The 15,782-nt window shown below is 42.3% G+C and overlaps 1 protein-coding gene across 1 annotated transcript in view; it reads left to right on the top strand.

The window, feature by feature from the left end:
- MTR (5-methyltetrahydrofolate-homocysteine methyltransferase) overlaps window positions 1-15,782 on the top strand; it is a 484,998-nt gene that overhangs the window by 136,065 nt on the left and 333,151 nt on the right. The window contains exons 11-12 of the mRNA XM_069234453.1: window positions 6,137-6,204; window positions 9,789-9,868. Coding sequence (XP_069090554.1) covers window positions 6,137-6,204; window positions 9,789-9,868 — 148 coding nt within the window. The remainder of the gene's footprint in view (window positions 1-6,136; window positions 6,205-9,788; window positions 9,869-15,782) is intronic.

Here is a 15,782-nt window from a genome sequence, read left to right as displayed (position 1 = left end):
TTGTGGCAACCCTCTTACCGCGCAGAGCACCGCCTGCTCTGAATGACGCGTTCGATCCGGAGCGCACGCATGGGAATCAAAGAAGAACTGCTACTCAGCTGCAGAACAGCTGAGATGCCGAGATAACCACTCCAAAGACAGCTGCACAGGAACAGCTGAGCCGGAGCGGAGGAGAAGTCTGTTTTCAGGCTACAGAGGAATAGTGAGCAAGTAATCATGGGAGGGGTCCATTTTATACATGGGCCCCGTCCAAGATGGCCACCACTGTAACACCTGGAAATTTTGTGTCAGTTTCCAACTGCACATCACATGTGCTCATAGTTACCATATTAACAACATTGCAATATCTGAATGTGAATAGTACACCAGTATCAACAGTGCAAAGTGAAATTACAGTTATGACATTTGTAATATTGGAATATAAATATTACAATAGCATCAGCAGTGCAAAGTTGAAGTACAGTTATGACCAAAATGTTCAAACTGAATTTATTCGGATAGCGAATGCACATGGGCACCGTAACCAGTATTTGGTGACCATGAGACCATGGTGCTTTTTGCCACAGCGTTTGCGAGAACAAACTTGCGCCTGGCATTCCCTACATGTCCTAGAGCCGCTATTTGCCATCATGACACCGTGTTGTGCAATTTTGGCATATGTAAGGAATGCCACTGACACGACATTAACCCCACGCAGCCTCTGTTGTTACCGATCACTCGGAAACTAAGACACATATCTGCCCTAGTGGCTCACCCCTGCTCAAAAACAATTATTTGAGCAGATTACACATGCTTTGCACATCCAGTTTTATGGCTTGCTAATTGTGCTAGCCTGTTTTCAAAGTGTTTTTAATGTTGTCAGATAAGGCAAGTATACACAAACTCGACTGTCAGTTTTACATTTTCCTGCCCCACTCCATCTTGAACCGCAAAAGACGTCCGCTGCAATTCATTTGGAACAGTCATCTAACCTCATGTACAACCTTTATAGCAGGTTGGGTGGTGAGGTGTGTAGTCATTCAGAACAGCACTGAATTTAGGTGGGGGAGTCTCAATTTTTTAACCCCAAAAAGTTGTATTATTTTATCTAGTTGCGCATATTTAAAGCACTCCGTTCTTGTATCACCTCAGCTCTATGTGATTTTCTCTGAGTAGACCTCCCTGCTTTTATGAACCATCCTAGTTTATCCCTTTATAAACCACTTTAATCTTGTCCTGATTCAGTCTACTACTTGGTTCCAGGAAGTGGGAAAAAAACTACAACTCCCAACATACATGACATTGTGGTATGAACACAAGAGGCCAGAACCGGATTTGTCTCTGTTAAAATTGTGTCCTCTAGTATTGACAGCTAAACGTATTTTTTCAAAAATTCTGGTGGCATGTTTTATTAACGCACTCAATTTTTTCAGTAAAATTTTCCACATGTTTAACTGTAAAATGGTGACATGCTAAACATGTGGTGCTGGAAGGGCTCTGCAACAGTGTCCCAATCTTCAAACAAAGCAAGAAACAGGACCCTATTACCTGAGGTGCCAAGTGCATTCTAGGCCTCTTTACAAACCTGGTGCTAGACAGCTGATATCACCCTACCGGACCAATCAGAGCACATTGCCTATTTTAAAGGCATCAGTCACAGACCAGCAAATTGAGGCAGAGGTGAACTGAACAGCATAGAACAAGCATGTTGCACAATCCTCATAAATAGCAACACTGACTTGTTTATGATTGTTAGAGCATAGCTGTGTAAAGCAGCGAGAGGACTGCATATCTTGATACTTGCTCATAAAGCACTCATGCACACAAAGAATCCTCTGTCACACCAATGGAATGGTAATGTGCTGGGCAACTTGAAGTGATTTTTGCAGTTGTGGAGGGCTAAGCGTGGTTTATGTGACCTCATGTTATATTCAATAAGTCACGTTCTCAAGCTTCCCTTATTAACAATGCGGAATGTGTGTGGTAAGCATTAAAATGTCTGGTGTTAATTTACTTTTTTTTCTGTTTACGATCAACTTAAGCTTTGTCCATCACTTTCTCTCGTTGCGTCGTCCCACCCACCTCCTCACCACTTCCACAACACTGGTTGCCCACTCCCACCACCACCCCTCCGAGGTCTTTGTTTATTTTTATGTACATTGATAGAGTAATGAGCGCTTTCCATGAGCACCAGTTGCATTACACAAGGTCATATTTATTTTCTATGCACAGGGAGATGAAGTGCTTTTTGTGTTATTTGGGGGGGCCTAGTTTGGTGTAATTTTGTACTCTGCATCTGCATCTTCTAAACAAAAATTATATTAGTCTGACCCACGTCGTTGCATGTTTTTAAATTGAAAACTAGTCAACGTTGTGCTCCTGATGTAGCATGCATCTGCTTTATGTTCTCATTTTATTTTATTGTAATTCTCAACGAGCACTCGATCAGCTTGGCACACACTTTACGGCTGCTGTGCTTTATCTTTCAGCATGGTGGCCGTGCGCCTTTCTTTTCTTCTTCACAGCGCCCACTTGTTTTATAACTCCTACCTGTGCTGGAAATTGGATTGTGGTTAATAGCAGAGCAACTTCTTTTGAAAGGTGGTTTAGTTTACTTTAGGAGATTAAATGTGGTGGTTTTGGCCCGCATTATGTTTCATTGCAGTCTGGTTTCTGGTTTTCCTCCCAGCACTGCTGTGTGATTCTGTGAAACCCCAACCTGTACCCCTATCACTCTTTCTTATCACCTCCTGCTTCCTACTCCTCCTCCTTTTTCGTATTTCTCCTTTTTCCCCCTCCTTTTTTTGCCCTCCTGCCCCCTCCTTCTCCACATTCCTTCTTTTTCTTCCTACCTTTTTTTTAATGTTCAATGCTAAAGCATGAAGTAGTTACGAGAGCGCTTTACATTAACACCAGTTGCATTGCACAAGGTCATATTTATTTTTTACGCATGGGGAGAAGTGCTTTTTTTGTTAGATGCTGCCTGTGCTGTATCTGCTGTGTATGAGGGAAGCTTGCACTGCTGCTGTGCGGTATCTGCTGTGAGGGAAGCTTGCACTGCTGCTGTGCTGTATCTGCGCTGTGTGTGAGGGAAGCTTGCACTGCTGCTGTGCTGCATCTGCTGTGAGGGAAGCTTGCACTGATGCTGCCTATGCTGTAACTGCTCTGTGTGTGGTGGAAACTTGTGCTGTGCTGTATCTGCTGTGTGCGAGGGAAGTGTGCACTGCTGCTGCCTCTGCTATATATGCTCTGTGTGTGAGTGAAGCTTGCACTGCTGCTTGTACAGTATCTGCTTTTTGTGAGGGAAGCTTGCATTGTACCTTCTCTGTGAGGGAGCATGCACTGCTGACTGCTGCATCTGCTGTGTGTGAGGGAAGCATGCGCTGCTGCTGCCTGTACTGTATCTGCTGTGTGTGAGGGAAGCTTGCATAGTACATTGTCTGTGAGGGTAGCTTGCATTATACTTTGAGTGTGAAGGAACATTACATTGTACCTTCTCTATGAGAGAAGCTTGCATTGTACCTTCTCTGTGAGGCAGGGCTCGAAAAGTCATAAAAATGTTACTAGACCTGCAGGTCGAGTAACTTAAATAATCTACTCGATCTTACTGTAATGTACTTGGCACGTAAACGAGTCTCAAATTGTGTGTTCCTAGGCAAATAGTTTACAGTGTCGCCTTTTTCTTAATTCTCACATATGATTGCACCTATAAGTATGTGAGCTCAGTATTTCTGCAGTACAAAAAAACTCTTGTTTGATTAAGTAGACTAAAGTTTGCTGCATGCATCACAAGAATCTAGCCCACATACCCATGAGGTCTAGCCCACAAAACCTAGGACTTTTTTTTTGTTTACTAACAACATTGCCATCAAGGCAGGAGTGTTTCTCAGTTTGTTCAAACACTCAATTTTAATATATAAATTACTAAATCATGATGTGGTAGCATATTGTCATCTACACATAGTAGCTTTCCAGGAAATGTCCAGAAACCTCTCCACTAACTTGCAGCTTTACTGATGAAACTATATAGTGTATTAACAATCTGTGAAAATAGGGTTTCAGAAAACATATCCTTTGCACATCAACATGTAAAGTATTCTGATTTGTTTTCATCCTATTAAAATATTTTTTCATCACACCGAAATATGAAAAATGGCTTTCACAACTGCTGAAATATATTTTTAAATGTTTGCACAGTTGACTTAGTCATTTAAATGTTGTGTGTTAGGAAAACCCTGACACCGTATATCCTTTTATTTTACATTCTAAGCAACAGGTCATACAGTTCACCTTACAAAGTCCTTGAACTCTGCAGTCAGAAGGAAAATTAATTGTAAGAAAAACTGACTTTTGACCTCTGTCTGTGAACACAGAGCAAATGTGACATAAGAACAAGATTTAAAGGCATCTTTTATTGTCCCTCCACTTTTCAACTGAACAGAACACTGGTTCAGTGTCAACTCGCCAGAAGGGACGAGTAAGTATTAAAAATAGGTCGACCTCATCAAATAAGACTCGCCAATGTGAGTGAAGTGGATTTTTCGAGCCCTGTAAGGGAATCTTCCATTGTACCTTCTGTGTGAGGGAAGCTTACATTGTACCTTCCGTGTGAGGGAAGCATGCACTGCTGCTACCTAGACTGTATCTGCTGTGTGTGAGGGAAGCTTACATGCACATTCTCTGTGAGGGAAACTTGCATTGTACCTTTTGTGTAAGGGAAGCTTGCAATGTACCTTCTCTGTGAGGGAAGCTTGCATTGTACCTTCTCTCTGAGGGAAACTTGCATTGTACCATTGTGTGAGGGAAGCTTGCATTGTACCTTCTGTGTGAAGGAAGCTTGCATTGTACCTTGCCTGTGAGGGAAGATTGCATTGTACCTTCCTTGTGAGGGAAGTTTTATTTAGCGATTCCTAGTGGTTCGCAAATTGACCTACCTCATGAATATTAATGAGGTAGGTCCCAATTCGAGACCCATTAGGAATTACTGCCATCACAGGAATGGTGGTCTGCTGAGGTCAGCAGACCACCATGTATGTGATTGTTTTTTAAATAAAGCAGTCTTTTTTTTTAATGAAACTTTTTTTCCCTTTTCTTTGTTAAGGGTTGACTCAGTGGTCCTGTGAAGCATCGCCTTCTCTTAAACAAACTTAAATTTACGTTCATAAATAGGAAGGGGTCCCAGAGGTACCCCTTCCCATTTGTGAATGCATTACCACTACACTTCAGTGGTCTGTAAATCATTAATGTTTTGCGGAATTCGGTCGCAAAACATCAATACATACCAATGTCCCTTCCAAGTACCGAATTGGTATTTGGTCGCAAACCAAAATTGCGATTCAGTAACATGCTACTGAACTTTGGGTTTGATACACACCAAAATGATTTTTTTGCAGTCACAAATGGGCTGATTTGCAACCGGAAAAAAGCTTGATACATGTGGCCGTAAATACTGGATAGAACTGTGTTAACTCCTCGCCATGTATTACAGAGATGCAAGGTCTGTAGCTGATCAGTTCAGAAGTATGTCTGTACTGAGCTATGGAAATAAAGTCCTTGCTGTCTTTTCAAAATCCACACTTCACTGTTGAATACATTGTTGCACAGAAAATGGGAATGCCTAAAAAGCATTGTTTCACTCAGTCACTCCATTTTCCATATGACTTCAATTGCAGCCATGGATACTGCTACAATTATTGGAAAAGCCTAATATATTGTGATAGCAGTGAATAAAAAGTGCATCTTGCCCAAAGGTCACCCAGATAGGGCAGTGGTGTCCAGCGAAGATTCGAGAGATTTTTGGGATGTCCACATAAGATACATTTAATACAATTAGCTCAAATGGGAGTTTATATTGTGGTTATCCTGAAGATCTGGCAGGGATATGGCATCTCTCAAACTTCGATTGACTCCCCAAATGGAGCAAAACTGAAATCAAGAACCATCATTTTTGTGTGAAATGTCATTGGTGGAAGTGAGTTAAGATAAACTGTAGTTCTGTAATGGACGCCATTTGCTCGATTTATGTCAAAGTAACTCTGAATTTTCTCCCACGTTAATGCTAAATAGTTGAAGCTGTTCACTCGGTGCTAACAATCTTTTTTTCATCAGCTTTACATGCACTCAATCTGACATAATACATTTTCCTTCCTGTTTTCAGGACTTTGCTTTGGATGGTTTAGTAAACATTGTTGGGGGCTGCTGTGGAACCACTCCTGCACATATAAGGTAAACTAACTACTGTGCTAAAAGAAAACTTCTGGAACATTGTGACAACTCAGGCGGGAGTATTGCTTGAAAAAATCTGCACTGAAAATGTGTTTCATGTTAGTTAGGGAACAGAATGCTGCATCACACCCACAATCCTATTTCCATAGTTTGAGTGTTGATGCTGGTCATACTTGGTGATACTTTGAAGATTACTGTAGTTCTCTAAAATAATATGAATTTAGTGTGTAGATTGTGTATGTGAAAGGCCATACCTAGCAAAACTGATTGATAAGTTTAAATAGGAACCATGTTGCAATATCCAAGCATATGCACTGTATACATTTATGTGCCCCTGGATCAGTTGTATTGAGAAACTTGGTGGAGAAGGCTGGGCTGAGCTCTTGACAAGGAGTATCAAGTTGTCAGTACTATCCTGAAAACGTGGTTCTCCAGATCAATCTTAAATGGAGAAAGGACAGAGATTTCTGACATGTATTCAGGGAGTGACTTGAATTTTTGATGCTTCACAGAGGGGATTGATGGGTTGTAAGTACATTTGCCAAACTCAGGTTGCTTGCAGATAAACAGCATGAGGGGATATCTTTGAGTTGTATATGGGAAGCCCAATAACTAATGTAGAATACTAGGTTCAACAAATTGTACAAGTCTGTGTTTTTGGCAGATAGCCAGTCAGTCTGGTGTTGTTTTGTGAGATGATTGCCAGTAGTTAAAAAGGCCTTGTGTAGCAAAGTTAGTGACTTTAAACATTAGCGGCAGTGTCACTGAAGAGGGCGTACCTGTGGCACTTGTTTGTGTCTGAAGCAGTGATTAGAGCCTCAGCTCTGTGGAATAGGAGGTGGATGCAGAGCTTTCATATATTGAGCAGCCCTAAAATGTGCCACGTGTGCCCACGGTGGTTATGAGGTTTTGTGTGCATCCTTGAACAGAGGAGCACAGCAAAGATTTTAGATGATGCAGTTAATATGTTAGGCAAAAATGATTGGGGTTGGTTAGGTAGTTACAGATGTGAGACTGGATGTCAGGGGAAAAGGATGCCACTGAAGTAAAAATCTGAACTGCTATTGATAGTGAAAGTCCTCATCATCATCATCATCATGAATCTTTAATCGGCCAGGTGCTGACCATAAAGGAAATATCAAAACAATAAATAAGCACTGCCGCCCCTGTGATCCACAGGAGGTTAGCTCACAGCTCAGTGCCTGATTATGGACTATAATGGCAACAAGCGATGCTCAACTCACACTGGAGCAAACAAAATCTTAAGTACCAACACTCTTTTAAGCTTTAAAATGAGTTCCTAAGAAGCTCAAATTGAATCAACTGGACAATGTGTATAATCCTTTTACGGATACTTAGTAACATCAGAAATGTATTTTTCTTTTTTAAATAGTGTATCTCCTTTTCTTTCACTTTTGTTATTGTCTTAAGTAACTTAACAATAAACCTTTTACCTTACATAGTAAAATTAATGACAAAGTCAGCTATAGCTCATGGCTAGATGCAATAGCAGCATTGATCGTCACTACCATATTAATGCTAAATCCAGCAACTGCACAAAACACACATATGAATACAAATCTGAGTAGTAAGCTAAAAGGAAAATACATAAAATTGGGCAATAAACTCGGCATTTCATAAGTGCGCCTGTCCTTGTCCTTGAGATTTAAAAAGCTGTGCCCTGGCCTGCCTTTCCATAGACTTTCTACCTCTTGCGACAGCATGGAGGAAGGAGCTTACTCTCAAGCATATTTCCTGGCTGTTTCACATGTCTAAGTGGAAAACCGCTTCTCTATATTTGAGGTGCCCCATCTTGTTCAACAACGGCTTAAGAAAGGTTCTGAACTGAAAATTAAAAAATTAGCAAAAGAACATAAAATGAAGCAATGACTGCTCCCCGTGACCATCACAAGTGCACTGCAGGACAGGATCTCCAGGGACAGGCTACTATCACCCGAAAGCACAGTAACCTCCACACTATACCTGCTCTGAAACGAAAGAAAAGGGACCTCTCCCAATTTGTGAGGGGTAAGGACATGAAAGTCAAAAGCAGATGCTGTTGATGCTAACATAAGCATGTCACTGAGAGGTTTAGTAGACTAACGATAGTGGATAGTCAATTGTGTTGGCCCATGACAATAATGCTTCGCTCTGGAGATAGCTGTTTCTTTTTAGGGAGGCTCCCAGAGACAGACTGAAGAGTGTTAAGGATGTTATGGTTGGAGATACTGCAGTGTGAAATTGTTGAAAACAAAAATGTAAGTATTTTTGGAACAAGGTAGACAAGGGATCAGGCGATAGTTGAGGGGGGGGGTGACTGACTGGCCAGTGCCTTGATTTTGGTTTGTTTTTTGCAAAAAGGGAGAAACGAAGCACTCATTGAGTGTGCAAATGTTGGAATCTGATGAGGTTTTGAAGACATAGAGCAGTGTTGTGGAATCTTTGAGAGCTACTGCTTAGTCATTGAGGTGCTTAGGAATCTGAGTGAGTACTTGTCTAAATTTAATATGTATTTATCCAGGTTGAGATGGTTACTGAGTTAAGTGGCTTTAGTTCGAGTGACCTGAAGATACAGTGCTTATATTGTTCAGATTACGATTAAGACCTCTGATAATAAAGAGGGTTTGGAAAAGAGTCCAGGATCGTGTCAAGTTCATCAAAGAATGGCGTAGTGCCATCTAGAGGGTGGTATGCCTTTGACATGAGCCTGGGAAAGGGGAAGAACAGTAATGGAGTTTGAAAGAAGAGGGAAAGAGTGAAATGGGGTTGATGAAGGCTTGGCTTATATATGTGAAATGTTCATGCACCCTATTTTCTAACCTCTTTCCTATTCCTTTCATGCTAATTTTTCCCCTTTCTACCTTCCCTCTTCTCTAGTAATCCTTGTTTCCCTCCTCCCATATTGTGTTCTTTCAGAAGTGTCCCTGAATATATCAGACCTAAAGGTCATCCGTCAGTGAAGCAGATAGCTGAGAGAGACTCACAGATGGTAGAGGGGTAGGAAATGCACTGAATAGTGTTGTTTCAAGCAACATGTTGGACACAACGTAGGACTTGCATTACTTATTCCTGGTCAGAGCCACAGAAACATACAGGCAGTCAACTGCACAGCTTCGACCTTCATATCTTGAAACCAATCATGTCTTGGATAGCCATGCACAGTGTCAAAATTCTGTAAATAACGACAGGTTTGAAGGTTCACTTTCTTTTGTACACTTCCTTAAAACCAGCGGAACCTGTATAATGAAGGTGAATGCTTGCTTTCTACCATATTCATCCTGCTACAGTGTTCAATTGCTAGTGCAGTTTTTCTCAAAAGCATGCCTACTAATTGGCCCACTGCTGTCAGTATGATATGCTGTTCCCAATTCCACTAGTATTGATACAAGATTAGTAGATCTGCCCTTACAGGCTATGTGCTTATTAATGTTATTCAAACGTCAGTACATCTAAGTTTTCATTTCAATTGAGGTTTTGTATGCCATAGGGTTCTCCTGTTAAGCCTTTGCTTTATTTAAAAATCTGTGTCTGGCTCGAAGGTTACTCTCACTCCTCTAAAAAATGTTCACTTTTACTTGTTTCAGGGAAATTGCAAATGCTGTGAAATCCTGCAAACCAAGAATTCCTCCTTCATCTGTTTTTGATGGGTACATGTTGCTATCAGGTATGCGTAAGAGATGTGAGAGTCGGTCTGCCTAAAGCACTCATATTAGTTTTGAATATGTATGATAGACACACAAATATTGTTTGAGTTGGGGATAGGTTTGACATGGGTGGATACTCGTAAGAAAGTGGAATATTGTTTGGGGTCAGCAACTGCCCACCACAAGGAATGCAAACACTTCTGTCAAGGTGAATTCTCAGTCACTAAACTAACCTGAGCTCAACCCTGTGGTAGCTATGGCACAGAGCAGACAGGCTTAACGTAGGGCAATGTGTAAAGTACAATGTAAAGTGCAATGTACCAAAACAGTAATAAAGTCAGAACTCTAAATAATAAAAAAAAACAATCCGATTAAGATTTAATAAACAAAATTACACTAAAATTACAAAAATCCAAAAAGGGTAACTGGAAATACGATTTTTTAAAGTTGTTAAGTAGAGCACAAGACCCAGTGATAATCTATGGGAGCAGTAGACTGGGACCTAGACACAAATTGAGGGTGATCAGAAGTTAGAAAGTTTGAAAAAGTTTCTAAGTACCACTTTGAAAAGGGACTTTGCCCCTTTTTTAAAGAAAAGCATTGAAGCTCTGGAGATTCCTTCCTGAAAGATTTCTAAATCCCATCACAGAATGGAAGTAGTGCTGGGAGCCATGAAGGAGACAAAGCTGAAATTCAATCTGATTCATGTAACAGTTGGTCAGATGCATTTCACAACATGTCCAGCTGAGGCTCTGGAGGAAAATTGTCAAACTTTCTTTTGGTGGCCAAACAACAGGAGTCACTTCTCAGACCCCCCCAGGACACCAGGGACCTTACTTTGAGAATCACAGTGTGCCAGGCATAGGCTAACAGCAAAGTCCATTCCAGGTCCAGTTTCCACTGGTCAGCTGGGGACTTCAGGAAAAAGGCTTCTTGTAGCTTGTTTTATCACTGTAGCCACACTGGAGTTCAGCCATCTGACCCTTGGAGTCCACTTCTTTGTGTTTCCGTACAAGAAGGAGCTGGCCAAGTCCTTCAAGGCTCTTCTCAGGTCACAGAGAGCAGGCCCAGTCCTTTTCTTATCTTTCACAGGCCCCAAAAATATGCTATGGTTGATGCCTTTGGTACACCATTATGCCTTGCTCAGGCTAGTGGGTGAGGATGACTCCTGGGCATTCCCTATTCAATGGGGTAGAAGTGCAGCAAACAATCTCACAGCACCCCTCGCTCTCAAAATCCAAGATGGCGAAACCTTTCTCTTCACTGTGCAGAGGATGTGTCCCTGCACAGAAGTGTTGCCAGGGTATTGAGGATTCCCCTCCTCAGTGGTCACTTAAAACCGGTTCTTAGGGTAGCTTTCACCCCACTACGTTTCGTGCCAACCTAAGAGGAAAAAGGCACGACCGGCTCCTTTGAAGTTAGTGAAGTTCCTGGGGTGTCCATAACTGGTCTTCCAGTAAGGGCAAGAACACACCACCCCATCCTCCCTCCAACACGCACATGCAGGTCATTGTCTGTGCTCTGGGAGCAGTTTTCACACCTCTTAAATTTTACACCTCTGTCAGGCCATGAAGAGGCTCAGCAGTGGCTGAAGAGCTAATGTCCATTAGCCCCCAACATCTTCAGGAAGGGTAAAGATAACTCTCTAAAATGTATATTTCCAATACATGAAATAAAAATCCAACTTAACCATGAGATTGGAGTAAAAAAAAAAATACTAAAATGTATTTGAATGGAATCTGTAGCAGGTACAGGTCAAAGTTATAGATTAGATTGGATTTTCATTCAATATAAAAACAAGTCTTTAAATGGATTTTGTAAATAATGGTACAGGTAAAACTGTATAGTTTAAAGTATATAATTACAGTCTGACCTCTGACAAAGTTGTTCTGGGCCTAATCACTGGGTAAATATGCCATTTCTAATGTCACACATGTTCCACTTTTAAAATGCTATGCACCCTACCTTGTGGGTCGCAATGTGTGCTTAGGAGTGCCTTAATAAATATTTTGTCACGATTGACTCGTCGCTTACCAGACTTGTCTGCAAGATGGTCTTGTCGCTTGTAGGTCCTGCCTTGGTCAAGATATGGGTGACCCTTTTTGGTAGCCAATGTGCTGCTGACAAGGAAACGTCAAGGCAGTCTGTGCCCTCCAAAAGGAGTCCCTGAGGAAAAAACCCAAAGGAAACAAAAAACCTCAAGGCAGGAACTCCCTGGAACAACAAAAGCACAGGCAACGTAAGGTGTCAAAAAACAAAAATATAACTGGAAAACCAGAAAGAAGCAGAAAAAAGGGACAGGAAAAAACCAGAGCGTGATCCCCACCAAAAAGAAATGTTGCAGCGCACGGATATCAAGTGTCTGAGTCCTTATATACCCAAAAACAGGAAGTGACATGGAGGGATGGAAAAGACGCCATGTTAGTTTGGGACAGCTATCATAGAAAATGTAGATGAGGACACCATGTTAGATAGGGATCTTGATGCATGCAGGAAAAAAAAAAATGTGGTGGGAAAAGGAAGCAAAAATATGGTTCCCCCCAAAAGAGATATAGACCATAAAAGAAGAACAAAAAACAGAAGAAAGAAGAAGAGAAATAAACAAAAAAACAGGTATGTGCTAAAGCGGGATAAATGGGGCCAAACTAATTCTTAGGCCATGCCGCCTCCCGAACTCGCTGAGGCCCGATGTGAAACCTAGGGCCTCGTGCAAGGAAAAAAAGAAAGCAGCATGCCCGGTGGCCGAAAAGAGGAACCGCGGCAACTACCGCGTTCTGAATTGGTGCCTCTGGGTGCGTCGCGGTAGGCCGCAGCGCAACATATTTATAGATGGGTTTTCCTACCTGTCAAAATGGTGATTTTTACATGTCTGTGCAGCAGGGTTCAATTGCTGCTGTCAAGCTACACAGAGTAGGCCTGAAAGGCATGTTTTGCTTGTCACTTTACTAGATAGCACAATAGGAGTTACAGTTCATAGGTGCCATTTTACTTTGAAAGCCAGGGGTGTGTTTCCGCACCATATCCTATAACCTAATAAGAAAGTTTATTGTGCCAACCAGGGTTAAGCCAATTTCCACTTATTTAAAGTGGGGCAATAAACACTTAACTCTTATTTAAGAAGGTTAACTGCATGGAGTTTTAAGTCCAGTAAAAATAGGGTCCATAAGAAAGTGAAAACTCTGTGGTGACCATGCAAAAAAAGTGAATTTCCTACAGTGATCTAAACATAATGCCACTTACGCTTACAACTTCCCAAGGAAGTAATACCAATTTTATAAAGGTGAAATAAACACTGCGCCTTTTCAAATTTAATACATCCTTAATTGTAATTCTGCATTATCTTCTTGCTTTTTTAATAGAATGTTCATCAGCCTTTTATTATTGTAGATCAGGAGCACCCCATTAACATCATATTCTATCTCCTCCATGTTTTCTATTATTACAATGTGAACTACAGGAGAGCACATGTTGTAGCTTGGACTGAGCCTCATAGTTCCTAGTAGCTGTTAACAATACCAGAGGAACCAGTACACCTGAGGCTGTTTCTATTGTAAAACATCCCCTACAATTTACAGAATCACAGTGGTGTTGTTTACTTAACCCTTCCCTTACTCCCTGCCCTTGCCCAAGATTGTCTGGGGACACAAAAGACTAGTGACAAACTCTTTGTGAGAGTGCTCAGGTATAAACTTTGTGATGTGCAAGTCAGAGTGGCCCATCCTGCCAAAACCTAGCTTCCGTTTATCTCACTGTCAGGGAGCAATGCACAAAGACCAAATGCCAGCTGCACCTAGTTGTGTGACCCAGGAACAGACTGCAGGCAGCAAATGGTTGGGACAAGAAAATGGCAACTTTCTAAAAGTGTCACTTTTCAGAATTGTGACTTAAAATCAGACTTTATCATTAAAGATGGCTTAAAATTACAATTATATAGACAGCAAACTTAACCTTTTTCCCTGCTGACATTAGGACGTTATCACATCTCAAATGTAACAAGGAAACCCAGTGTTATCCTATGGGAGAAGTAGGCAGTGTAGTAGAAAAACTATTTTTTTCACTACCAGGACATGTAAAACTAAAAAGTACATGTCCAACATTTTTAAATACACTGCACCTGCCCTCTGGGATGCTCAGGGCCTAACCAAGGGGTATTAAAAAGAAATGTTTGGGCCAGGCAGAAAGTAAATTTTTCCAGGTCCAAATGGCAGATTAAAAATGCACACACAGGCTACAATGACATGTTTTACAGAGCTATGTAGGTGGGTGGCACAATCAATGCTGCAGTAAAGTGCACAGAGCCATAAGGCACACAAAAATGAGATCAGCAAAAATAGAAGGGATGAAGGCAAAAGGTTTGGGGGAAGACCACTCGAAGGCAGACAAGTCTAGCATACATGCACAGTCATGGGAAACTTTACACTTTAAATGTAGAAACCATTGTTTTAGCTTGTTGTCCTAAGATGCAAGTCTGCACAGGAACACTTACAAAATATAGGAAAGTACCTTCTTTTGGGCATGGTTACCCCCACTTTTTGCCTGATGTCAGTATGTTTTGACTGTGTTTACTGGGATACTGCTAACCAGGACCTCAATGACTGTGCTTTCTCCCTCTAAATGTGGCTGCTTGGGACTTCACACCCCCCACATTTGGCATACAGGTGCCCCGATGTAAGTCCTTAGTCAATGCTACCCAGGGCATTTGGGCACCAGGGGTTCCCCATGGGCTGCAGCATGTAGTATGCTACCCATGGGAGCCCATGTAAAATGTGTCTGCAGGCCTGCTATTGCAGCTTGCATGGAAATGTGCCTGCATCCTTTCACTTCAGGTCACTGTAAGTCACCCGTATGGTAGGCCCTCCTAGCCCAGATGGCATGGTACAGGTACCTGTGTGAGAGGGCACCCCTGCATGAGTAGAGGTGCCCCTACGAACTCCAGCTCAATTTTCCTGGACTTTGTAAGTGCTGGGACACTATTTTACATGTGTACTGGACATAGGTCACTATCAGTGTCCAGCAACATAATGGTAACTCCGAACCAGGTCATGTTTGGTATTAAACATCTTGGAATCCTACCCCAATACTGTTGCCAGTATTGGTTGTATGACTGCATGCACTCTGGGGGCTACTTACAGGACCCCCAGTATGCTCCTACCAGTTTGCAGGGTTTTCCAAGGCAGCCATACAGACAGGTTTCTGCCCTCCTGCTGCTTGACCAACTCAAGCTCAGGAAGGCAGAACAAAGGATTTTCTTTGGGAGAGGGAGGCAACACCCTCTCCCTTTGAAAATAAGTATTACGTGGCTTGGGTGGTGTAGCCTCCCCAAGCCACTGGTATGCTTTGAAGGACACATCTGGTGCCCTCCTTGCATAAACCGGTTTGCACCAGTCCAGGAACCTCCAGTCCCTGCTCTGGTGCAAAACTGGACAACAGAAAGGGGAGTGACCATCGCCCTGTCCATCACCACCACAGGGGCGGTGCCCAGAGCTCCTCCAGGTGGCCACTTGATTCTGCTGTCTTTAATCCAAGGTGGGCAGAGGCCTCTGGGAGCATCTGAGTGGCCAGGACAGGCAGGTGACATCACAGCCCCCTCCTGATAGTTGGTCACCCTGCTAGGTGACCAGTCCCCCTTCCTGGGCTATTTACGGTCTCCCTCTTGGATGGGTCCTCCGATTCGACGTGCACGATTCCAGCAGGACTCCTCTGCATTGTTTACTTCACCTTGTGGCCACTGGAGCTGCAACTGGACCCTTCAGGAACCAACAATCTCTATCCACAGTAACAACTCTGCTTGCAACATTGTTTCCACTGCTCCTTCCAGCAACTGCAACATTTCCCTGGCTGTGCATCCTCTGAGGGCGAAAAGTCTTCAGTCTGCAGAAGAAGCACGAAGGAATCTCCCTTGAAGTGAAGGAGTCACTCCCCTGCATCCACAAG

The sequence above is a fragment of the Pleurodeles waltl genome, chromosome 5 (assembly GCF_031143425.1).
Source record: "Pleurodeles waltl isolate 20211129_DDA chromosome 5, aPleWal1.hap1.20221129, whole genome shotgun sequence".
Taxonomy (NCBI): domain Eukaryota; kingdom Metazoa; phylum Chordata; class Amphibia; order Caudata; family Salamandridae; genus Pleurodeles; species Pleurodeles waltl.
This window is presented reverse-complemented; position numbering and strand designations above follow the sequence as displayed.